Source organism: Anopheles ziemanni, chromosome 3 (genome assembly GCF_943734765.1).
Source record: "Anopheles ziemanni chromosome 3, idAnoZiCoDA_A2_x.2, whole genome shotgun sequence".
Classification (NCBI taxonomy): Eukaryota; Metazoa; Arthropoda; class Insecta; order Diptera; family Culicidae; genus Anopheles; species Anopheles ziemanni.
The window spans coordinates 10,526,830-10,551,859 of record NC_080706.1 but is presented as its reverse complement, the minus strand read 5'-3'; the positions used below and the strand labels follow the sequence as shown (position 1 = coordinate 10,551,859).

The 25,030-nt window shown below is 45.3% G+C and overlaps 1 protein-coding gene across 1 annotated transcript in view; it reads right to left on the bottom strand.

The window, feature by feature from the left end:
• Positions 1-25,030, bottom strand: part of LOC131284041 (uncharacterized) — a 106,590-nt gene that overhangs the window by 51,060 nt on the left and 30,500 nt on the right. Inside the window, exons 2-3 of the mRNA XM_058312896.1 lie at positions 12,193-12,407; positions 7,329-7,464 (exon numbers count right to left, since the gene is read on the bottom strand). Coding sequence (XP_058168879.1) covers positions 7,329-7,464; positions 12,193-12,407 — 351 coding nt within the window. The remainder of the gene's footprint in view (positions 1-7,328; positions 7,465-12,192; positions 12,408-25,030) is intronic.

Below are 25,030 nucleotides of genomic sequence, written 5' to 3'. Positions count from 1 at the left end.
TGGCACACTGGAAGGAACGGGAAAAATCTGCATCCTTAATGGCACACTCTCGGACGCGGGCAAGACGTCCAGCGAAGACGTTTGTGGGGCTGGAGTAGAGAAAAAAATTTCAACTTGAAGAAGCGGCGTCATAAAACAAACCCAGGGCTTCCTAAAGCAATCCATGTGCTACAGTGTGGCGTTGATTGCAACGCGAGGCAGTTGTGTTCCTTTTTCGTTGCATTCAATTTTTCGTGGGAAAAGTGCCCTTCAATGGGAGCGTTATGCTTTCTCGGAGCGTGTCGTATCGAATGACACTCCAAGGGGCGACCGTGACGTAATCCGCCAGGACAGCGTTTTTGTGAGTAATCGAGCAGGAAATTTCCAACACCAACAAACTAACGAGCATTATCACGTTTGGTGTGCATCATAAATCGAGCGCGCCGCTTCCTTGCATTAGGCGTATAGTTGCCGAAATGACCCGGTTCATATTTCAAACAATTTCTGGGGGCAAAACCATCGTAAACTCTGCTTTAAAGGAGCTAGAAAAGCCATTGTGAGAAAACATAAAAAAGTACTTTTTTTTCAATTTTCATAAAAGTAAAGGAAACATGTCTTTTTTTAAAAGATTTCATTTCATTCCTATTCTGTCAATTTTTACTATTTTACTAAAAACTTGTTATAAAGGGTAAAACATGAGAAGATTTGCTAATAGTTGTAAATTGATTCGTACAATTAAATAAGTCAGTTGGTATTTCACAATAACAGAATTGTTATCTGTGTTAATAGAGCTGCGAAGAAAACTTTAGCAGAGAATTATTATGTTGCTGCTACATAAATTTATATCACGAAAAAAGGGTCTGTGGATGGAGATGACAATTGCTTCGGGGAAGGATTGATTAAATACCGTAAAAAGATGGCTAATGCATCTAATTTAAGATGTATGGAGCTCCATAAATTGAAATGAAATTCCAAGCAGTCAAAGAATAATTTATTTGAGTTCAAAGGACTTCTGAAAAATGTGTATACCAATTAATAATAACTATTTATCCTTGCTTCATCAACTAAAGAATATTTGCCAATTATATCGTTCCCTCATCAGTTTCCAATTATTGCAGAAATAATACACTTTAAACGTCGATGATTGCTCTTCTTCCCCCCAATAGTAGTAAAGTACAACCGGACATGGATTGAGCCATCGTCGTTCAAATGGCACACTTTTCGCTCGGATCATGCAACCGATTTGTTGTCGCCATGCTCACACACAGTTAAATTGAAACGCTCTTAATAGAATCAATAATGGCATCATGTAACAGAAAACAACAGGATTGCAATGCATACCAATGACGCTCCCTCGACCGGCTGCCCGTCCCCCCGAGCAGCGTGCTCGAGGACGATAATAACGAGGACATACTCGACCGGATGAGCAAGAGCACCATTAATGCTTACCCAGGTATGAGACCACACAGTATACTGGCTCGGACCGTGACGGACGATAAGGGCAAACAAATGCTCGATTTCATAACACTCGACGGTCACTCTGTTATGTCCCCGACCCCGTCCACCCACCGAACGTCCGGTCCGGTGTCTGGCGTTAGGAAGGAAGGAAGGAAATAATACGCACTCGTCCAGGACTCGCCCATCCCTGTGCATGGTGCTCCGTCCCGCTCACCGTGTGATGTCCAGGTCTTCTGTTGTCTTTCACTGCCGGAACGTATACACAACGAACGGACATCGTCCTTGTTCCCCACCCTACAACCCGACGCCCGACTGTCCGTCCGTTTATCCAAACGGTTTCTTTTCTTCCCGGTGTGTGTGTTCACCTTCACAAGATCGATCGTTCATCGATGTCGTGGCACGGGGAGGAGAGGGCGAAAACAAACGCCAGACAAACGTTGACTACCGAGCGAAAACAACAGAACTAAACAATTACCACCACCCCTGCCTCGGACTCGGACCTCGGGCCCCGTTGCGCCAAGAAGTTCTGCGCCAAAACGAGCGTCCGTTTTCGGCGATAAAACGATAAACACAATGGCGTTACACCGGCGGGAAAAAGCACCACTGTCCAAACAGGGCCATCGTGTAGACGGTTGTTGCGGCGAGTATGGAAAGTGTCACTGCTGCCATTTTGTGTTCTAGTTTCATTCCTACGGGTGGCTCTTTGTTTTTTACTTCCCGATATGTGAAAGGATGTCCCCGCCGGATGGGCCTCGGTTGAAATATATCCCTTAATCCTCCCTACCCATCCGGAATGCAACTCATTCTCGTTTGCTTTTGGGGAGTTAATTTGAGGCAAGAACAGAAAAAAAACCAATCCCACCCTACAGCCTTTCCGAAGATAGACACAAGCAAGGAAACCCGGTGGGATTTATTTTTCTTCTCCATTCTCGGATCTCGTTTGCGAATGGATAAAGAGTGGCCAAGCTCTCCGGACGATTTGCTACGGACTCGATCGAAAACGAGCTATCGAAATCGAATGCCATCGATGATGATGATGACGATGGTGCTGGTGCCGATGATGGTGATGCCACCGATTGCCGGGGATTGTGGGGTTGCGAACCGTTCTCGAAATCCCGGCGTCCACCGGATTTCGCCCCGATTGGGTCCTGATCGACCGGACTCGAATCGGTCGCCCCAGCTCCATCCGGTCTCGGTGTAGCTTTTTGATTGTTTTACCATCGCTCGTTTGGTCGGTGCCTTCGGGCGAACGCTTTTCTCGTACGGTGGGAATAAAAACGCGAGCAACCCCCGAAGCAAAGACGGTGGATCGAACATCAAAGCGAACATGAGGCAACAGTTAGTCGACGCTGCGGCCACTGGTACTGGTTTTGCTGCTTTGTTTGTCCTTTCCGAGGTGAAGCATACGGCACATGTAGAGCTTGGGAAAGGGCGAAACTGTTCCGGCAGCTTTCCAATAGACGAAGGTTCGGAAAATCGGGAGGTTGGAAACTGAAAATGATTTCAAACAATAGAACTCCCTCCTCCTCTCACCTTCATCGAGCGAACGAATTCTCGGTCTGCTACGGTTGTTATTACCCGAATCGCTATTGTAGTGTAATCCAAACACAAGGAAAAGCAACCCACCCCGGCAAACGTACGATTTACTTTAGTTTTCCAACGCTTTCCGTCGACAATGCGGAGAACCGCTTGATTGGCGGCAACCGTACACAAGGATGGGTTATCAATTTCTCCACTTTCAGCTCACTCCGTACTAACGGGGTGGGTTTTCCTATGGCATCCTACTTTCCCATTCGGAGTTGACAGAAGCTTTATGCCCGTCGTTTCCATCATCACCTCGTTACGGTGCTTTGTTTCAAGCGTCGCTCGCTGTTTGATCTTCTGTTCTGGCAATGTGGAATTGAAATCAACACGAATCTATCGTAACCAACCAACCACACACACACACACACACACACCCACACACACGCACAACCGATGTTGAAGAAACCTACCGACTTCCTTTTGGACCCTGAAATGTCAATTCTGTGATTGTCGTTTGCACAATCGCTCGACAAGCCTTTTTGGAATGCATGTGTCGCTCTTTGAAAATGGGCTACAGAAACACTGGGAAAAGCGGATGAAATAGGTCGAAGGAAAGGTTTTCCTTATCAATTCAACCTGGTTACATTTCAAAGCTTCATTTCTGTCACATTAGAAGAAAATGGTCCGGGGACAAAGTTCGACATGTGTCGTAGCAAAGCTATGCATGTATTTAATCATTCATTGTTGCAATATCGTTTAAACAATATTCAATTTTAATTTTTTGTTTCTTTTATTCCGACTGGCTCAACAAAATTTAATGTAGATTGATTACCTGCAATGTTGGCAGAAAATTTAACAAAGACTATAAGTATAAACATAAGTAGAATTCTCCCAAAGCGAAGGGTGAATAATGTAAGATAATTTTTCATAGATTATCCTACACCCAAAGCACAAACAAACAACTTGTCAAAACAAAACTTATACACATTCCTGCAAATCTCTCTACCAAATGTTCTAAGCAAACCCATGTATTATATGGTTTATTGGTAACGTCAGCTTAACAACTCCAAAGTATGATTCGTTTACAGGATAAACAGGAGCCCGTCATCAGCACTCAGAGGTGGCGTGAAAAATCACCTCCAAAGTGCTCGAATGGGCCAAAGAAATGGCATCAGCCAGAACATACGCGCTCCTTCAGTCCGCGAAAATACCAGTTTACACCAATAAAATACCACCACAACCAAACACCACCGAACCGCGGTGAAATATAAATTGCTCAAATTTCTAAGCTCATGTTTACCACGTGTCGAGTCCGGCATTGAGGGAGGGGGGGGGGGGGGGGGGGGAGGGGGAGAACGAAAACGGGGCGGAAAAACGATCCTACCTGGGACGGTTTTGCATCGTCAATCGTTCGGTCGAAGGTCGGCGTTCACCGCGTTGCTTCGAGGGACCCATTGAAGGCACACTTTGGCAAAGAATTTCGCAAACAGCATTATTTATGGTATCGAAATATTTCACCCCAGGTGTGTCGATGCGCCTGGCATACTGCAATACATTCAGCCCACCCACACACACACGGTAGGTACACTTGGATGCCGGTAGGGTGAAGGAGGGCGCAGGGAAGATTTAATGGCAACTTTAGTTTATGACAGTGGGAGTGTGCTCGAAACCGTGTTCCGGCAATATTTATTGGTTTTGTGGCTTGCCCAAACGGTTTTCCGAATTCAACCACCTCCGCAAGGAAACCTCCTCCCCATTCGCTCTCCGGAAGTCATCCATCAAGTCGCGATCGTCGGGGAGAAATGTAAATATTTCATTCAACTCTTTAACGCCAATTCCCGCTTCGGTCTGGTCGGTATTTGCCGAAGAACAACATGGCCTAAAAGGCGCAAAACCTCGCCGACCGGAAGCGGACTAATAAAAGATTAAATGAAACAAGTCCTTTTGCCCTCTGCCTTTCAAAGCCTTCCAGTTGAACGTTGCTGAAAAGAATAACTAAATCCCCTTATAGCACCCTCATAAAAAGGTGCATCGTCCTTGCTTTATGAGAATGTCAACCGGTGCATCGTGATGCGACAGTGTGCACAAAGGAAAAAGAAAGGTCGGGCAGTAAAAACGCCCTGCAAAACAGCATCGGCCGACGGATAAGCACACGAAAAGGCCAAAAGCTGCTCCTTAAGATGCTTCCGGTGGCGCACTGGGCTGGGAGCGGTCAACCGAACGCTGGGCCAAAGTCAAGATGGCAACAAATCGAGAGGATCGTTATAAAATATTTATTCTTGCTGTGTGTCCGCTTGCACTTTCTTCTGCGTAGCTAGTGCGGCGTTTCATTGTCTACCAGCGCCGGAGAAGCGCACATCTTGCCGGAACGATTCAAGCACGGGCCAGCAATCGGTGGCACTTTGATGCAGAGCTGGTGATAGGGAAAAAAGAAGGAAACAACGGAATCGGTAGAACGAGCGCAAGGCAGGAAAAATTGTGACGCAAAAACACGCTCCTCCCATGCACAATCCGCAAAGCATAAACCTCGGATGTATCTGCATTCCCACGTTTCCCTCGATCCTTTTCCGAGCACGGCGATTCAGGACACGACGGAAGTCAAGCAGCACATGGAAACGACAATTGCATTTCCGCCATTAAATTTCACCACTGACTTCACCCGGGCTCGAAAAGCTCGTCTTGATGCTATTATCGGTGGGCGGGCCAAACCTCCTCCCCCCCTCCCACCTTCTTCCCCCTCCCTGCCGACTTAAACATTTCCGGAGCAAAACAACGGCCACCACGCACACCACGAAACAATCCCCCGATCCGTCCACTCCGGACGTGGCAAACAAGGAACAACGTTTGTCCCGGTGGTGCAACGATGAAAGACCGTACAGGAAGCGATGGCAAAAGAAAAAAAAGAAACAACAGACGAACCGTAAAACAACGTAGCAGATGGTGAAGTGGCACTAAAATCGATGTCATTCCGGGCGCCTCTTCGTGGCGGCTCGTTTTTCCTCCCTCCGAGGTGGGCGGCAAGATGGATCCGGCTAGGGGGCTGGGGTGGGCGAAATGCAGTGTTTATGTTTGTGTTCATGATAGGTCATGTTTGGAAGATGTTTGGTCCCGTGTTAAGCACGTCCCATCCTGGGAGTATCCGAAGTCTGTTTGAAGCATCAATACAAAAAAGTCAATTATGCTTCACGCTTCGTTCGGGATTTTTTCCCAAACAAAATTCGTACATATCAAGCATGATTGGATTTTAGTGCTTTATTGTTTTGTTTTTCATGATAAACCAACAAACTAGGTATGTTATCTTGCGAAGTTAACGCATAGTGTATCACTTAAAAATTTCAAACAGTTTCATATTATTAGCGTCAGAAACCAATGTGCTCCATAAATGTTCTTTACAAATTATCATCCGCTCTATTTAAACATTGTTTTTAACTGCTACTATTAAAATATCAGGAGAACTACACTCGATCTCAGACACGTTGGATATGATAATACATTCTTTGAACTCAACAAAAGGTTGCACATTTAAAATACTACATTATTCACTAGTAAAGTGTTTCACGTCCCGGTAGTTTGCTCGAAAATTTACTAAGCATGTATCAACACTCTCTGGAAGCAGCTCCGATTATCCTTCTAATACCAAAAGCTTATTCAGTTGCTTCTCATCATTCGCGACGGGATCATGTCAAACCATAAGAGCTGGTTACTGTACCGGCTACGTACCGTTCTAGGTACCTTATTCTAGGTCATGACGATGTAATCTGTACCTTAAACCATGTTTAAATCGTTCCCTTAATGGTCCTTCGTGGTATGATTCTAATGAAATTCCTTGAAACTGGAATGGTTGAAAGGTAACCTGAAGGTGCACATACAAAAGGAAAAACCTAGTCTACATTCGACAGTACGGGGATGTTGCAAGTTGCATCCTTTTCATCGTAATTTAGGAAATTTTAATCCATTCAAAAAAATGGTCAACAATCCCTGCATACACAGGGTGTGAGGCATGTTAGAAATAACTGGAGTATGAGGCAGCCAGCAACAAAGTTAGTGGTTGCAGAAGAGCAGTAGCGCCGGTTTGAAAATCGGCCTATGATCGCTGGGGCTCACCACCTTGACAGCATGGTTTCAAATCCCAACAAAAAACGGAACCCTCCCCTATAGGAGAGAACAGGCTCAAGGGGAGAAAAAGTCTAGTAAGCCCTTAGCGGGCAAGCATGACCATGTCGGACGTTACGTCAAGAAGAAAAATACTTTTTTCCCTCAACGAGGGCTAGTGCTAATACCAATGTATGTAACATATGACATTCAGTCAAGGATTATCGTTTCTCTCGGAACCACTTCGGGTTTTTCCAGGGAGGGGGTTTACTTACCTACTACTTGCAGGTTGATTTGTTCGGTGGCGGTAGAAAACGATGGTGCATCGGCCGTCACTTCGCAGGAAAAGACACCCGATAGCCCGAAGCCCACATTCCTGATAACGACCTGCCGGTTGTCCGAGTGCGCCGCCTGTGGAGTAATGAAAGAGGGGACTGATTTAAGTGGTCGTCATTTGAAATTGGTTCGACAGATATCATCATCGTGCACTTGATTATCAAACTTTAACCAGCTTTTTGCAATGACGATAAGTTGTACATTTTTGAATTCCTTTTTCGAACAAAACATTGAACAACCTGTCTGATCGATTGATTTCCCGTTGGAAATCGCAGCGTAAATTCAAATTTAAATAAAATATTACCACCTTTCCATCGGCTAAACACATCCGATTCGCACCATAATCCCTCGATGGATTGTTAATGAACTTACACCAAGCTCGTTGCCCAGCAATCGAATTCCAACCACATTGGAACGGACTGACAATTATTTGCACCACCCAGCCGGCAATCGTTTCTAACGACCACACATTCACACACATACACACACAGTCAGTGTGAAGGATGAATCCACTTTCACCGCCACGCTGCGCCAACCACCGGTGCCAGTTATTGCGACCGGAAATGGATATTCAATCCCGGATAATGCCGGAACCATCATTTATAAGAATTTGATCGGTCCACGTGTGTGCGGCGCTGATCCGCTTTTGTGGGCCGATAAATATCTACTCCATATTTATGACCACCCAATAATTCATGCATTTCAGCTGAGTGCGATGAGCGACGGGAAAAAAAAGGATGAAGTTTTCCTTAACATATTCCATTACGGAGCGAAAACTCGGAAAAAAGTACGACTCGAAAGCGTATAGAGAAACTGTCACATAATCAACAATCTTGCTCCGCTCGAGTTTTCTCTGCAGAAAAAAATCGACAGCCGTTTTGGGATTGGGTCTTTCCGAAGGTAACGTTCAAGGCGTTTTCCATTGAAATGTCGGCACCCGCTTAAATAGCTCCCGTCTATTCTGGGTGATCTCTTGATCCCTGTTCGCCCTTTCATCCAACTCGCCTACCATTTCGGGTTTCTTCCCCATTTCTATCCCCTTCGACAAAACTGCTCATCGCTCAAAGACTTTTGTCCGAGTTAAGCAGTTTTGCTTGATCGTTTCTATTCCACTCTGGGATTTTTTTTTCCTAAGCTTCCCCTCACCCCTTTGTTCGTTGGATGGTCCACCGATCTTTCAACTATTAACAATTTTCCCTATCCCAGGGAGAAAAAAAAGACAGACAACCCTCCGACAAACACCAGACATCCTAAATCGGGTCCTTTGTGCAGAATATAAACCATTTTTCGGGCGAAGCGAATAAAAAGCCTGAATTCACCGAAAGGAGCGTTCCTAGGCGAACGAATGTTCGGGGGAAAAAAAGCAGCCACACAGCAGCAGCACTCGGCCCAAAACTGGAACTGAACACACTGGAATTAACTCTCCGGGCGAATGGGGGGAAAATCGAGGCCGGGCAGGCGACGCCGGAAAAGGTCAGCTACCTAATACGTTATCATACATGACGTACATTAAGCATCGTGGGCCATACGTTTGGAGCGCCATGATGTGAAGTGGTGGTCGTCGGGTTACTGGGAAAAAATGGAGCGGTAAAGCCAACGCCGAACCGAAATACGATATTTATAGAAAGACGAAAAGCTGCCCATTTTTCGTGCCACCGAGTTGGCTACCGGGTGGAGCTGGGCGAAGCGGAGTGGAAGCGGGAGGCTAAAGGCTAAGAAGCCTAGAACGATAATCTCATAAATATATTATAGGGCGTAGCAGGCATTCTTCAAACGATCCCGAAGACGACTACACGCTACGACCGTTCGCCCCGAAACGTCACACACGATTGTGGTGTTTGCGGGGGAAGAGGGGAAGGAGAGGGTGTACATATCCTTTTCTTTCCACTGTCAACCGATATGTGTGTTTTTGTGTGGATCAACCAAATTGCCTTCCATTTCGCCAAGGCCGCGTTTCTCGTTTTGATTCGACACGACGCGAGCGACAAGCGTTTCCCGAGCAGCGAAAGCACGTATTCCATTTCGCGACGGTAGAGTCGGAAAATTCGTCAGCATTGGGAAACAAGACGGTTCAATCTTGGAAGCTGGCACCGGCGCACCGGTTTGAAAATCACGGACCCGGACGAATGGTGCTTCCACGCGAGTTCGAGTGGAGGGTTTTCCTCCCTCAAGCACCGAACAAAGTTTTCCCGCTATCCTATTCCTTTAGAGAAGTTGGATTCCATAGTGGTGGTGGTGGTGGTGGTAGGAGAAAATGTAAGATAAATTCTCCATCGGATAAACAGCCACGGAAAGTGGGCGGCTTAACCGGGGCGATATTGATCAGATAATTTTGGGGCCTCGAAACCGGTAGTCCGGGTGGCCCCCCTTTTTCCCGGCATGGAAACATGGCGAAAGAAAAATAGCTCTGGCACGTGAATTTTAAATTTTTCCCCAACAACCGAAGGGTATAGCTAATAAAGCAATAAAAATAAAGAATTCACAATAAGCTTTTGAGAAGTTCAGCTTTGGTCGAGCCCGATCTGTTGACTCATTTTTATTTCATAAAGCCACTACGTCTTGAACGAACTCAAGTTGTGCCTACGTTAGAAAATCGTGCTTCCTGTGCATCATTAATGATCAATTGTTGTTTAAAATACCCAGATTTAAGTCGTGCGTAGAACTTCTTTATTTCTTCTTGAGCTAAATTTTATTAAAATTCAGTACAAGGGAAGTAGCACGCTTTTTATGCATTTTTTAATTGGTTGAAGAAGACAAAGATTAAAAAAACAAGAAACATTGTTTTAATTGTCTCAAATTAGTTGTCGAAGAAAGAAAGAATAAATGTACACTCATAGTCTTGGCAAATGATTTGTTCTTGAAGTGAATTAGCTTTTTGGAAGAGAAATAATAAAATAAATAAGAATGGAGATTTTAGATGTTCAAGTTCTACTGTTTACGTATTACATTGATCAATATCGGTAAGAGAGCATATACATAAATTGCAAAACGGACAATTTACGCCTCTAACAAAGTGAGAAAATTAGATCCGGACATTAATATAATATCTACTCTACCGTGAATAAATCAAACTTTCTCGAAACGTTCAAGTAAATTCCACTTCCATGCTCCTTTGATCCAAACTAAGCAGCTTTTCCGTCAGCTTTTAATAATTATCATAATGGTTCGCCAAACAAAACGAAAACATAAACGAGCGGATTTCTTCCACTTGTAATTCAGCCTGGAATCACACCGGGTGCTTAAAATCAACCATCGCAAAGTTGCACAGCACAGCAACAACAAATAAATCCATTTCATTTCTCATCCCATTCGCTCGCTCCACGCCGAAGCCGGTCCCGTCCAAGGGACAGCCCCTAAACCGTTTGATTGCGATACCCGACTCCGACTCCCACCCACACCACCAACGGAGAGCGGCCGGACAAATTCCGCCAGTCAGCAGTTCGTGCTCTTCCGGCCAGTGGGTGAACGAGCGCTCGGCGATGAAAGATAATCTTCAGCCTTTCAATTATAATTAATAAGTTAATAACGAGCGGAAAAACAGAGGACGTCGTTCAACCCGGCCGCCAACGTTCGGCTCTAATACCCTGGATCATCCTTGACCAAACTTCCGCTCGCCTGGTGAATCGGTTTAACCGTGGGTAAGGACATAACAACAAACAAAAAAAAATACGAACCTATTGAGAAAGCAAAAAAACCCATGGCTGAAAGAAATCAAAGTGGTTTTCCTCCAGTGGGAAAGTGAATGTAAAAAACCACCCTTTCACAAGACATGTTTTTCCTTCATATCAAAGTAAGCCGTTCGTTCGGATCAAGTGATACTTCAGGGCCAACTCTGACTGAAGGCTGCGAGAAAGACATTTGATAAATCTATCTAAATGGATTAAAAGTGCGCAGTTAAGCAAACGAAAAGACATTCCTATTCAAGTAGCAAACTAATACGAAAAATAATGTAGTTCGATGTTCAGAAACATATTTCTTAATCAACCATGGGGTAGCAAAAGAACACCTTCACTCGTTCACCGAACATTAAATATAACAAGCTAACAATCCACGTCGACGAGGGGGAAAACAGCGAAGAAATGGATTTTCCTCGGCAAAAAGCGGGACCGTGAGCAGAAAAACACGGCAAAATAATCATCATCATCTCCAAACGTAATCTTATCTCGTCAGGTTTTTCCTTCCCTCTTGCTCCCCCGACCACCTTTCCGACTCGGTGGCTTTTGGGGGTTGGTTTTTGTTTTCGTCGCTTTTCTTGTGCGCCCGTCAAACAGCCTGTTAAACCCGCCCGGGCTGAAGATGATGTCGATGATCTGCTCCGGCCGGGCACAGCGGGACGGCAGGAGGACCGCCAGCCAAACCTACCGGCACAAGTCACGTTAGCCTGTTGAAAACGGATTTCTCGAAATCGTGCGCCAAGCGCTCGGAAAATGCCGGACAAAGTGAAAAGCTATCCCTCCATAAATGCTATCGCTTTGCTTCCGCATTCACTCGCTGCCATCGCTTTTCTCGCTTCAGCCGAACATGCTTTTTCATTAGACGTTGTGCCCACCCGCCGTCCACCCTTTCGCGCCCCACCGGGTCGGTCGGTACGGTTTTTGGGAAGAAAACAGAGCCCTCCTTCAGTTGCGAAAAGACGGATTAGTGTCAGCTGAAGAAAATGACTTTAAATTACTCCTCGACCCCGGGCGTTCCTTTAAAACGATCCCGCTCGAGAGGGTTCCGAAAAGGAAACCCCATTCCTAACGATGCCGATGGAAGGAGGCGGCCGAAGGCTTGGGAAATTCTGGGAAACACTATACTCACGTCGACGTTGATGCCGGGAAAGGGAAGAATCTTCATGCTCGGCTGCTGGCCCGGCGTGTAGCGATAGAACTCGCGTAGTCCTCGGTAGAACTTCACGGAGTAGAGCGGCGACTCGTCCAGGTCGTACAGGCATTGCAACGTCGCGTGCTGGCCACGGCGGACCGTCGGCGGTTCCACCACCAGCTTCACCGATCGGATTGCACCAAAACCGTAATCTGGAAATAAAGATGGAGTAGATCGAAAAAATAATGAATTAAAGACGAATGAAGTTTTAGTGGTAGAGTGTCGCTGTATTGTTTTCAACAGTGTGTCTACAAATTGAGTTGTCAAAATAGACTACGAAGAACTTAGTTCAACGGCTTATTTAAGGGCATTTGCTAATAACTGGAAACAGGCACGAAGAGCACGAAACCCTACTCAAAACACGTGAAGAATTTTCGTCTTGCATACAACCCTTTAAAGAAAAATTACTTCTCCATCAAATTAAAGCTCCCGGTTTAATGAACGTGGGGTATTAAAACATTTCCTCCGAAGCGACACGTCGTTTCCGGAAAAGAAGCTTACTTTTGGACAAAACGATACCCACGAATTGTCGGCCGTTTTTGCTAAAGAAATTAATCGGATCGAGAAGAGGAAACAGTACAGGACCAGCGCATAAATTTCACCGGCAACCCGTACGGCGCGCTTTCTCCTGGGCTTAATCAACTGCGAAACAACAACACATTTTCCGACACATTCATTAGCTTCCTTTTGAAGGTAGGGGAAAAATCATCAAGTTTCCTTTGGCGCACTAGAAAGAAGGAAAGCAACAAAAAGCAGAAGAAAGAAAAGAAAAATTCAGCTCGTACCGGGCGTACAGGGAGCCCAGCAAACAACTTCAAGGGAAAGCTTTTTCTCCCGAGCCAACGGCTTAGCCGCCGCTGTTTTGTGTAACTTAATTAATTAAATGAAAATTAATGTACATCATGCAGCGGCCCAGCGGCGACACGTGTGCAAGTAAGTGCGCACCCGGTTGCCCAAGGTCAGGTGGTCGGTAATATAAGTGTATACTTTGCGTGGTCGAAGTACCTCCTATGCACGCCAACGTCTCGAGTCTTACGCAAAGTTTAGCCCCACGAGACTTCGGGTGAGTTATTAGGAAGGCAGTGCATGGTGGCTGAAATAGTAAGTTAATGATGCTAATAAAGCTTTGGCAGTTTTCATTCGGAGTGGTAATCGAAAAACCGTGTAAGCAAGGCTCATCAATTTATTAACTAGTTTTACATGCCCCGATATTGAAATGATGTATTCAAAAAGTTTCTTTTATATAAACTTAATATCACAATAGAAATGACTTGGACTATTTCACACAACAACATAAAAAGGTAAGAGCTTTCACAAGTAAGAAGACCTAAGGTACGTCAAGAGAACATTGATTGATGTGGCCTAAAATAATGTCTGGTCACTTTCAACGTTGTCAACAGGATAAATCATATGCTTGCGATATATGAAGTAATATGCACAAGCAGTTTGCTTTGATTTCAAATCAAGAAAAAAAACTGTATGTTTTATTTATACCAGCCAAACATTTAAAACGCTACGTAAAATATGAAAATCTTCATTTTAATATAAAACATTTCAACTGTCTATAGATTGAAAGCATTTGTCTATAGATTTAAAAATTCATGTTATGTTTTAAGTTTAGAAACCCGCGCGGTGCATTCCTGTACAAAACAAGGAAATCATTTTTACCGTCCCTACTATATCTTCACGGAACACTTAAACATGCGTTCCATGAAGCAGCTGTTCTACGATTATTTTTTGTCAGTGTTTCTAAAAACATTTCTTGCCAAACCGAACGTTTGGGGGGGAAAAAATGCAAAACCGGTCGCCTATAATGGTTGGAGTGGGTAGAAAATCTATCGTTTTTTCCTTAGAATGGAACAAAAAATAAGAACAGACAACGATCGTGTGCGTGTATACAGCAAAGCAAAAAGAAAAGGAAACGTAACTCCCAAAACGTAACGAATCGAATCGTGAAATCGACAGCTCGGAGAATCAGTCCGATTTTAAGGTCTCCCGAGAGAAGCAACGGCAGCAGCACAATTTGCATCTGTTAAATGTACACCGCGTCCGGTTCGATCAAATCGGGAAGGTTGGAAAAAGACACACACACACACACACAACCTAGAAGAAGTTCGACAGGCGGGTTTTTGATGGAAAATCATGCTCGCAAGCGACGGGCCCAAATTTGCACATCCATTTCGCTAAATGGACCAACGGTGAAGAAACTCTGCACGCTGCGTACGCGGCCCGAAAGGCTCCAATCCCTTCGGCGAATGGTTGCCTTTCGGGAGAAGGCTCCAAGAAAGTCATCGACAAGGGATCGTTCCGGCAGTCGGAAGCGATGACTATAAATTTTCTTTTATTATCTGCCCGGAATCTGTTTTAACGATATTTTTATGATAATTTTCCAGCACCATCTCCACCGTTTTCGTTCCGTTTGCGCTACGCTTTGGTTTTCCTTCCGACGCACGGCGAAAGGCAGCTTTTCGATTGCATTCGCCGAAGGATCCCGGACGGAAAAAGGTAGCTAAACAACGCGCCGGGAACCCCCCGGATCGGTCCGCATTCGAATTCTAGTTTCTATTTTCATGAACTTGCCACCGACTCGGGTCGGTGCAAAATGATTTTCGCGCACAATTTACCCTACCATCCTCCCGGGAATCGCCTCTCAATGCCCTTCTTCATGGACTTACCAAGAGTGGCCCTTTGCATCCGTTTTCGCCATCGGCAGCTTCGGAGCCTTTGGACTTTGATGGAGATTTTAAAGCCGGTCGGTCTGGCGTGGGACTTTCTGCGAAACGAGAGCCACCGAGTTGGCGGTCGGACGTGGGTTTCGTGTTTGGACTAGCGAGAATTCGGGGAGCATGAAATCGTTTGGAAGCAGCGAAAAGGAGTCCCTTCACCCTTTTGGGTCCTCACGGTCACGCCAGGAAAGGAACTTGAGAAAATAAAACGGGACACAAACCAGCCCAGGGCCAGCAAGCCTTGTTTGCTTAATCGTTCGTGACTTCGGAGAAACTGGGATGACGAATGAGCCGCCAAAGGGGTAACTATTCGATCCCCGGCCGGAAGGCTCAAGTGCTCGGTAATCACACCGCGCGGCCGATGTTTGTTTTACAAATTTGAAAGCGTACGGCTAACGGCCAACTTGATGCGACTTTTCGACGACCGCCAACGCAAACATCGTGTTGGTGGGAACCCGGGCTGCCCTAAATCCAACCTCCACACGGAATCCAATGTGTCGAATCATTCGCGTTTGGCAAAGCTTTGCTTCTCTCTGACAGAACTCAAGCTCGTCGTGAGGTTGATCCAACCATCCTACGTATTTACATTTTATTGGCACCAGTTACAGCAGTTGGTAAACTTGACGTCGTGTGCATCGTTCGGGGCCGATGTTGCATCTTTCAGCAGCACCGGAACGGACGGTTGCTTTATTGACACACCAGCGATGATCCACTTTGGACCCAGGTTGGGTCTTTCCAAACGGTTATTCAGAGCAGAACTTTGCTTTCGTTTCATTCAACCCATTTTATGAGAAAGTAATATCTTCCAGACAATTTTGACAACAAAAGTGCAGATGAATTCTTGCTTAATTATTGTTTGTTTGTTTATAAGAGGAGTATCGTCATAAAAGGATCGTACTTGTATGATTCAGTGTGTCTTAAAGATGACGAAAATAGCATGGTATAAAACATAATTAAAGAGTTTAGATTTTAAAGTATTTTCATTAGTGGTAACACTAGTTTGTAGTAGTAGTATTGAGTTAAAAAAACTGAACAATAAGAAAATAGATTTGCAATACCGCAACGAGCGTGATACCAAAATAAATAAACAAAAAAAAAGGTTTTTAGAATTAGGCCTCATGGGTTCGAACCATTTAGGTATTAAAAAAAATAAAAATGGGATAAAATTAGCTATGAGGCAAAAGGAAATTAATGGAACTTTATAAAACCCACGATGTTAAAGCTTTAACGAAAAAAAGAAACGATAACGTAATTTAACCTATTTTTTTCTAACAAATGTTCCATAACAATTTACAGTAACAAGTTTCTGAGTTCATGAAAAGCTAATCACAACATAATCCTATCGAACTCGCACGGAAGCACTTGAGAAGATCCGAAAGGTAGCTCTTTAAAATAAAGCAGAGGATAAGCATAAATACGACAGCTCCACCTCTCCGCTTCAACTTTGATTCGCAACTGTCCGAAGCCCCTCCGGAAAAGAAAGGGTCCAATCACATTGCGAAAAAATATCCACCTCCATTGCGAGCCGTTTTCCACTCGGCCGTCCTAATGACCTAATTCCACGGAATCACAAGCGGATTACGACGAGACGGAAGCAAGGATTAACGTCAAGCCGCGTCCAGTTTTGTAAGAGAAAAAAACGTAACCCGAACAGATTGCTTTGCTCTTCGTGTGGAGTCAGGGGGAAAGCGGGGAGGGATGGGTGGAAAAATAGCCTTTATTCAGCTTGTTTTTCCTCCCACCCCCAGGGGGCTGCTCTGATTTTCGCAATGAACCGGCGAGCCGTTCTCAAACGGGGCTCCGAAAACGGACAGTCTGGCAACTATCAACTGTCAGCCAGTGCCCAACGGATGGACTTATAAGAGTTTTCCAAAGCCATGCCGCGCCCCCTTGCCTCGGAGCGCTGGTTGCCTTCCACACAGCCTCCTGCCTTCGCCGGTCATATCGGGGTCCATAGCTTTTCAGTCCCATCGGTATCGGTTTTTCGTAAAGTTGTTGTTTTGGCGATCTGTTCCCCCCTCTCTCTCTCTCTCACACACATACTCCTTCTTCCTCCACCCTTTCTGCCGGTAATCTTACTCTCATCTCGATGGCGCCCAATGCTTATTTTTATTTCATTCCATTTATTCTGCCAAAATTCGTGGCGAGGGAGCTTCGGACCGCTCCCGGCCTTAGCATGCGATTATTGAATGGCCATGTTTTGTGGGTGGTTTGCGCGTATGCATGCGGAAATGGCCGAGCGGTGCCCAAGATATACGGCACACACACACACACAAGATTCAACCGGGCGGAAGTGGGCCAAACACATATGACTCTACTCGAGTGCTCGCGAAAGAACGTTTTATCCCAATGTGTGCGTTTGTGTATTGTACGCTTGTTTGTGCAGATTGCGGATTTGGACGAGCGCACAAACATAGACAGCGCCAGCGGGTTCGCTAAACTTCATCCCGGGGAAAATCGGGACCTGATAAGTATGAACCCGTTTGCGTGGCGTGTGTGGGGTGCGGTGAGGAAAACCCGGAAACGCGTGGTATCAGTAAAATCAGGTTTGATCCGCCGGGAGACGGACGCCGGAGGGGCAGCACGTCGTCAGAACCCGAGTCATAATATAATAATAATAATAAAACAGCATCCCCCGCAACCTCACACACACATATTCAGCACTCGGGTTCGGGTTCGGGAGGAAAAACGTGAATAAATTTGATGGCATCTAGATGTCATCATTCATTTTAATGGCTTCGCTAAACAGCGACCGATGGGAAAAACATTCGCTTCCTTCCCACCCGCGTATCCCCGGAAAAGTTGATTTCCATCCGAATAAGTTTTTTTTTTCAGTTCACCACAAAAGATACGTTGAGCGTAGTGGGAGGAAGAAAATGTTCAATTCTAACTCAAAGTTTCGATGGACCGAAAATAGGAGCATCCAAAAATTGACTCCAACAAGCGGAGAGACATTTCAGCATTAAGTATGATTTGATTTATTTTCCATTCATCAGCCAATAATAAAAATGGTCCTAGTAAGGATAAACGCTTTAGGAAGTTCCACTTAATGTTGGTATAATTTGATGCGTATGAGTTGTATTGGCACTTCATTATAATAATCTATGCATGTAGCTGTTCTTTATAAAACATATTCACATTAAAAACTCATAATAACAAATAAGTCACACAAAACCAGTACTTTTCAACTGCTGAAACTGTGTAGCGTTCCGGCGTGTTCCTGTTTGCTAGCAGCGCATATTTTGCTGACGGAAGTGATGCATACGTGTCTGCATTGATTTCCCATTTCAATATGTTAAACTGTTACCAAATGTAATGCGTTATCTATGGCTCTGGAGGCAGAACGGAAGCAAAACCCCACAAACTTCGTGTACGGCGCAAAACAAGTTCATCATCATATCACACGCGAATTGGCATACCATCAATACCATTACTAAAGCTTCGCGGCCATTATCGTCATGTTACGCACCGCCGGTCATGATCATGTTGCCCTTTCGCCAACGCAGGACATTTTTCAAACCGATTTTTCCGCCATAAAACCGAACGACCTAAGCCGTCGTCTGCCGTAACGTATTAGTTATTCTTCCCACCGTGTTCCAGTTGCGGCACTCGTCTTCGACGATTTATTGTCTGTCGTTCGGTTTCGAGTGTTGTTTTTCTTTGCCAGATTAGGTCGCATTTTATTTGCTATTTTTCTCTGACTCCTTCCGGCGAGAGATTAAATGTAGTCATAGTGCGCGTTCAAGTTGGCCGCCCGAAAATTGTACCCAACAATACCCGTCAAACACACTGAACCGGACATTCGGCGGCGCGTTTGGCGCTGTTAAAGAATCATAAAAAACCAGGATCAGCAAACTTTTACGGCAGCCTTCGGTGCCCATTTCGTTTTTATTCGATACCTCCAACGGAAAAACACTGACCCTCACCAAACGGGAGGTGCAAAAAAGGCAACTTTTCGAAATAAATTGCCCGGTAAAGGCTTTCCGGCCGGACGTGACAGGAATCGGGAGACGAGCTCGGAGCCGTACGGGCGGACCTAAGCCAAAATCGGACACTAAATAGTGGCCCCCGAAATTGCTCCGACGACAGATAGAAATGATCGTTTTCGATAGTCTGTTGCCAACGATTGCGAATCTATTATCGGCACGTTTTATAATTATGAGCCACCTCGATGAAAGTTTATTTCATTTGCACTTGTGTTGCTGATCATATTTGGCGCTCTTTTGTATCGATTCCTCTTGGAGGGAATGTGATGAAAGATGAGATATTTTCTTCAGCTGGTGATATTTTAAATACATACAAGCTGGGTAACAATTCAAGCTAAAGTGCATTGCCATATTTATAAGTATTTCATATTGCTAACTAATTTGATGAACTGTTAAAAAAACACTTGGATGCAATACAATAATAATAATTCATTTAGTCATTATGTCAATAATAAAACAATTCATATAGCAATTAAAATATTAACTAAATTAAATGATTTCTGTTTTTCCAAATAAAATCTTCTGTTTGAGATTGCAATAGATTCTAAATTTCATGCTTTGAATACCAACAACCTATCACCTCAGTCAGTCTACAGAAGATGGCATCGTGATGTGCTGCATTTACAGCTTCACAGATGCTGTTTTCGATCCGAAGGGATGATGCCATTGCGATGGATGAACATCGGCTGTCGTTCTGCATTATCCATTCGAATCTCCCCCGCAGGGATATGTCAACTTAAGCCGATCGGAAGGGAAACGCCTGACAACGGCAGAAACTACTCAGTTTACTACAGTGATCCACCACGACCACATTCACAACATGGCGCACCCATACACTTTATGCATGGCGTACGAGATTTGTTTGCTTTTCTTGCTGCACTTGATAAATTGATAACGACAAGTGTATTTATTTCTCCCACCCCGTCTCACCGGCAACAGATACCACAGCACACGTGTGTATCGATGTACATCAAACACGGGCGCAGTTTTTCCGAGCCCCGGGTAAAAACGGCCGAAAGGCCCTTGTTCTGGTACCACCGAACCAGCGTTGACTCTCCAACACGACCTAGCAGGCTTGCCATTCCGCTTCATTCGAGCGCTTACAACGGAGTGGATGGGAAATTGGAAACCTTTTGCGAACGCGAAGCGAACTCCATTTCTACCAGGATTTCCCACCCTATCGTAGCGCCAGCCACACAACGGAAGCGTCCCGAAACGAAGGGGTTCACTTGCTAAATGTGTATCGCACGGGCGAAGGATTTGGTGATAAATATGGTACCATAATTTCCTCGCACTGGTCCGGCACTATTCGAAACGTTCGATTGCGGTTCGACTGCATTTCGATGCTCGCATTATGCCACGGCTGAGCCAGTTCCCACGCAAAATGGACTGCGAAAAGCCCGCACTCACATAAGTGGCACACTAATCCTTCATTGTTTCGATTGTCACAGTTGCTTTGAATCATGTCGGGAAGCACCACACATTACCACGGACCACCTATTTTGCCGTTGTCGTTGCGACGGATCCACCGTGCGAAATAAATCCCGAATGCAATTTTGTGAAGGAACTGAACCGTTCCGACGATAAAGTACAATATGAACCATTTCCAGAAGCACCGCGAGCTCATAATCGTAACGCTATGGTAATGCGAAGTAGCGAAGGCTCTGAAGGGAGTGGGTTGTTTTGCATTGATATTTATGACAGTCGAAAATGTGGTTGTGTCCTATCGCAACCATACGCCGCGTTAAACCCGTGGCGTATGATTCCTTGTCATCATATTGGTACCATATGCTTACATAAACACGATAAACGCATTAACAACATTCAAAATATATTTTAATCATTATCTGTCCTTTTTAAAACGTTTATAAATCGTTGAAAAGTAAACAACCTGAAGAACGAAAAACGAATTATACCCACATCGATGAAAACTTCTCGAGGGAAATAAATACTGATAGTTCATTGCAGAACATTGTCTTACCATGAAACATTAAATTCTATTGCAAACCGTGGCACATTACTTGCACTTGCCGCCGATTATCCCAGCTTAAACCAATTACTTCACTTACGCAATAACATAAAGATAAAAAAGCGGCGGAAGTGGCGCTGTTAAACCTCGAACGATTTTCCTTCCGGGAGTGGGGAAAAATTGACGCCGGGGTGGCAATGAAAAGTTTCCATCCGCACCCCCAGTGCAAAAGATTATGAAGTGAAGACTCGAGCGAAGAGATAACCAAATCAATTATTAACTTCGGCGGCCGTCGAAACAGGAAGGAAGGAAGGTACGGTGCGGTGGGTGACGGTAAGATTTTTCCATTTCCATTTCCTCCCGCCAAATGTTGGCCGAACAATGGATGGCCGGAGTTGCCCTAAATAACTTGTAGCGGTACAGTTCCGTGGAAATCAAATAGCTACACTTGTCTTATCAACGTTTGTGTTTTCGGACTATTTTTTCTTTTTGTTTTCAAATGTTTCGAGTGGATTAAAAACGCATCAAAAATTGAGATCGCAAAATTAGCCACCCAAGAGGGAGCATGGGCTTTTCTGACCTCTCTTTGAAGGGTTTATTTTTGTTTTCGCCTCACACGTTTTCCCGGATCCTCGCCCACGTTGAGTTTGTTATCCCGAGACGGAAGGAAAGTTTTGTGAAAAGATAAAGTTCAAAAGCCATCCCCAAAGCATCCGCTGGTGGCGCTTCTTGACGCGAAAGTCAACTCAAGCATAAAACGGTGGAAGAAAAAACCTGCGATGGCTTCATTCCTTCCTTAGACCCACCCCCGGGCGGGGTGGAACGGTCCGTATTGAAAACTCACCGAACCGACGCTAATGATCGGCGAACGGTCACTAAGGCACGTTTCGGTGGAAGGGTTGCCGGGAGATTGTTTGAACTTTTAAGAATTTCCTTCCCCAGAGTTGGGTGGAACGGAAAGGAAGGGGCGAGTTCGGGCCGTTTTCACCCGCAATGGACTGTTTATTTCGATGACAAGCATTCCTCCAAACGGGAACGCGCACATTAAAGTGGATGGTTATCGCCCGTAATTACCGAGATAACCGAAAGCGGGCCCGAAATTAAACAGCTTTTAAGGCGAAAGCTGGGGGTTTCCTGGGTTCGTCTTGCCGAAGGCGATCTGCGGGAAAACCGGAAGTCCACCGGGGTGCGGTGCGAAACGGGGGTGGAAATTATACTTACGAAAACAGAGCGCTGCTAAATCATCGCTCCTGAGGGAGCCTTGACTGGATTGGCCCGAGGGCAGGACGGTTCAATATGGCTGGCGAGGGAAAATGAAACGTTTATAGCTCTTTTACGAAAACACGAAAGTATTGGCTATTGATTTCGTTTTTCTACGAAAGTGCGACCATAAAATGGCGATGGTTGAAAGAGTTTCATTATTTCCGGTGTCTCATTTGGAAAGATTTGCCAGCTCCAGAGCGAGTTGGTTGGAGAAAATCGTTCCTTCGATTGATATTTGAACATTAAACATCTCGTGAAGTACTCTCCGAATATTTTCAATGTTTTCAGGAATGAAAATTAATCCTTGAAATTTACACCTTCAATTCGACATCGAGTAAGGAGAAAGAGTTTAGCTACGCAATAACATTCAGAGTTAAGATGAAAGGTATGACAACAAGAATTAACTATGTTTGTGTGCTTTGAATAATATAACTTCAAGAATAAAAAGCTTTTCTACTACTTCTATTAGGTAGTTAATCAGAAAATACAGAAACTGATAATTTTAGCAAAAAAGCTTGTTTAATTACTAATAATCGCCCATATCACTTGAAAAAACGGGAAATGAAGTGTCATTATTCTGAAATAATTTCCCGTATAATGGACAATATACTCGTATATAGTAGAAATTTAATTAGATACAAAAATCGATAAAATGTAAGAATACTATAATGAGTTATTTGAAGTTGAAGCCGGTAAAACAGCTAACAGCTAAAAGCTAAATCAAATTAAAATATAATATATTTTCCCACTTACTGCAAAATGGTAAATAAACCACAGAATACACCTTTAATGTGGTTCCGCCATGTGGGCACCCGCCATGAAGTAGCAGATAAACCACCGACAGCAAAAGATTATCCCAGCGAACCCAACGTATCCCATGGGGAATGGTGCCATTTCCGATGAGTTTTCCCAGCCCGGTTACTTTGATCTATTTTCGATTACCCGATAACTCCACCAGCGAACCGCAAACCACTTGCCCGCTGGACAGCGAACGGTTGACAATAAAAGGGACAAAAATTCAATTTCAATTCCGGTAGCTGCTTTTGCCTTTTCCCTTGAGGTGACGCTCAGGTGAATGGCGGATGCGATGCTCGGCAAAAAAGGCACAGGCAAACGGCTCCTGTACAAGGTAAGATCGGCCCGGCTCATCCCGCCTCATATATTGTGCGCACAATTGCAACCTGCGCTAAACCCCAAAAGTACTTGCCGACAGATGACGACGACGACGACTACGACGATGGGCGAAAACGAGACTGCTAAGGACTGACTGCGCTCCCCCGCTTCGGAAGGCTTGGCACCGGCCGAACCCCCGAGTTTGTCTTTTGCCTTTTGCGTGACAAAATCTCATTATTTTCTCGGCGACGCTCTACGCCGACGTCGTCCGTGTCCGGGCAATCTCTCATACCGACCTGCCGTGGGTTCCTCCACCCGGTGAACCGGGAGTCCCTTTGGGCAGACAATGACGCCGTCGCCTTTCTGGCGTACCGAACCGTGGGATAGATGTTGTTCACGTGGCCCAGAACGGCAATAGATTAATCTTTTTTGCACCTTTCGAGCGTGAAGCGAAAGGTTGGCCGCGAGATTTTCCCCAACCGTCACGGGACGCACCGCTTTTCCCGCCGTTTGAGCGCTAAGTGATTGAATCAGTCGAAACTAATGGATTTCGCAGCAAAGGCAACAAAGCCGCCGGAAGTAAAGCGGCCCGTTCGGGTCCCGTTCTTCTCAGCGCGTGCAGCGCACTTGTGGTAGTTGTAGTGCGCCAGGAGCCTGTTGCAGGCTTCCCGGTTTCCCGGCTAATGGATTTCCGATCGCCGTGCACGCCAACGGGGGAAAGCAGTTTTGTATTGAACTTGCAAACACATTATCCCATCGAGCAGCCGCTTTTGCCGGTGTAGGTGTATTTTATTGCCCTTTTAGTATAGTTTGGTTTGGGGAAGGGTTGGTGTAGGACATAAATCATGGGAAAACCAGTTCATCCTTGCCGGTGCACCCTTTCGGAGGGAGTGTCACACGTCAAACAAGTTCGCGTGCAAACTTCGGGTGGGTCAAAGCGTACTTTATTGTATTATATTAACATAGGCAGCGAAGGCAACATGGCAAAATTGTAACGTCGTTCCAAGAACGCCCCGACCGCTCGGAGTAAACAGGTTGCCCGTCCGGGTCCAGCGTCGGCCGGGGGTCGGTGATTGCAAGGAGTGTCGTCCGTACTGACGAGGGCCACCAGAACCGTGCCCGACATCTACCGGACTACAAATGAGCCATTTGGGGCCATTAGCCACCATTGCCATCATGGTCATTTTGTGGGCACCGTTATGTCTTCGTTGAGATTGCTCTACTTACTTCCTTGCCAACCGTCGACCGAATGGGACACTTTCCACATGTGCAGCAAGTTGAATAAAGGAGGTAAAAGTCGAGGGTGTGCTGAGGACACACCCTAGCAAACCAGCTATGGTCAACACCCATCCCAAAAGGCCTGTAGGTTTCCTGCTTTCCGGCAGACCGAGAAGCTCCCCGGGTGAACGGCAACACCATTTGCACCGAAGAACGCGTTGGTCAACCGTCCCTTTTGGGGTGTTGTATGGACTCTACGGAACCACCAAACCTGAGCAAAACCCGTTGAATCTTTTGCAGCGCTTTTCCGAGAAATTAAAAACGACACGTGAGACTGACATTCGATTTCGGGCATAATCAACCACTACGGGCCAAGGAAAAGCTTCGCGCAAGCACTTGCACCGGAAAGGGTGGTCGTTGTCGAAAAATTGAAACATTTACCAGGAATACCAGCATCCTTCCGATCGAAAAAGGACGAAAAACTTCTCGCTCGAAGACGG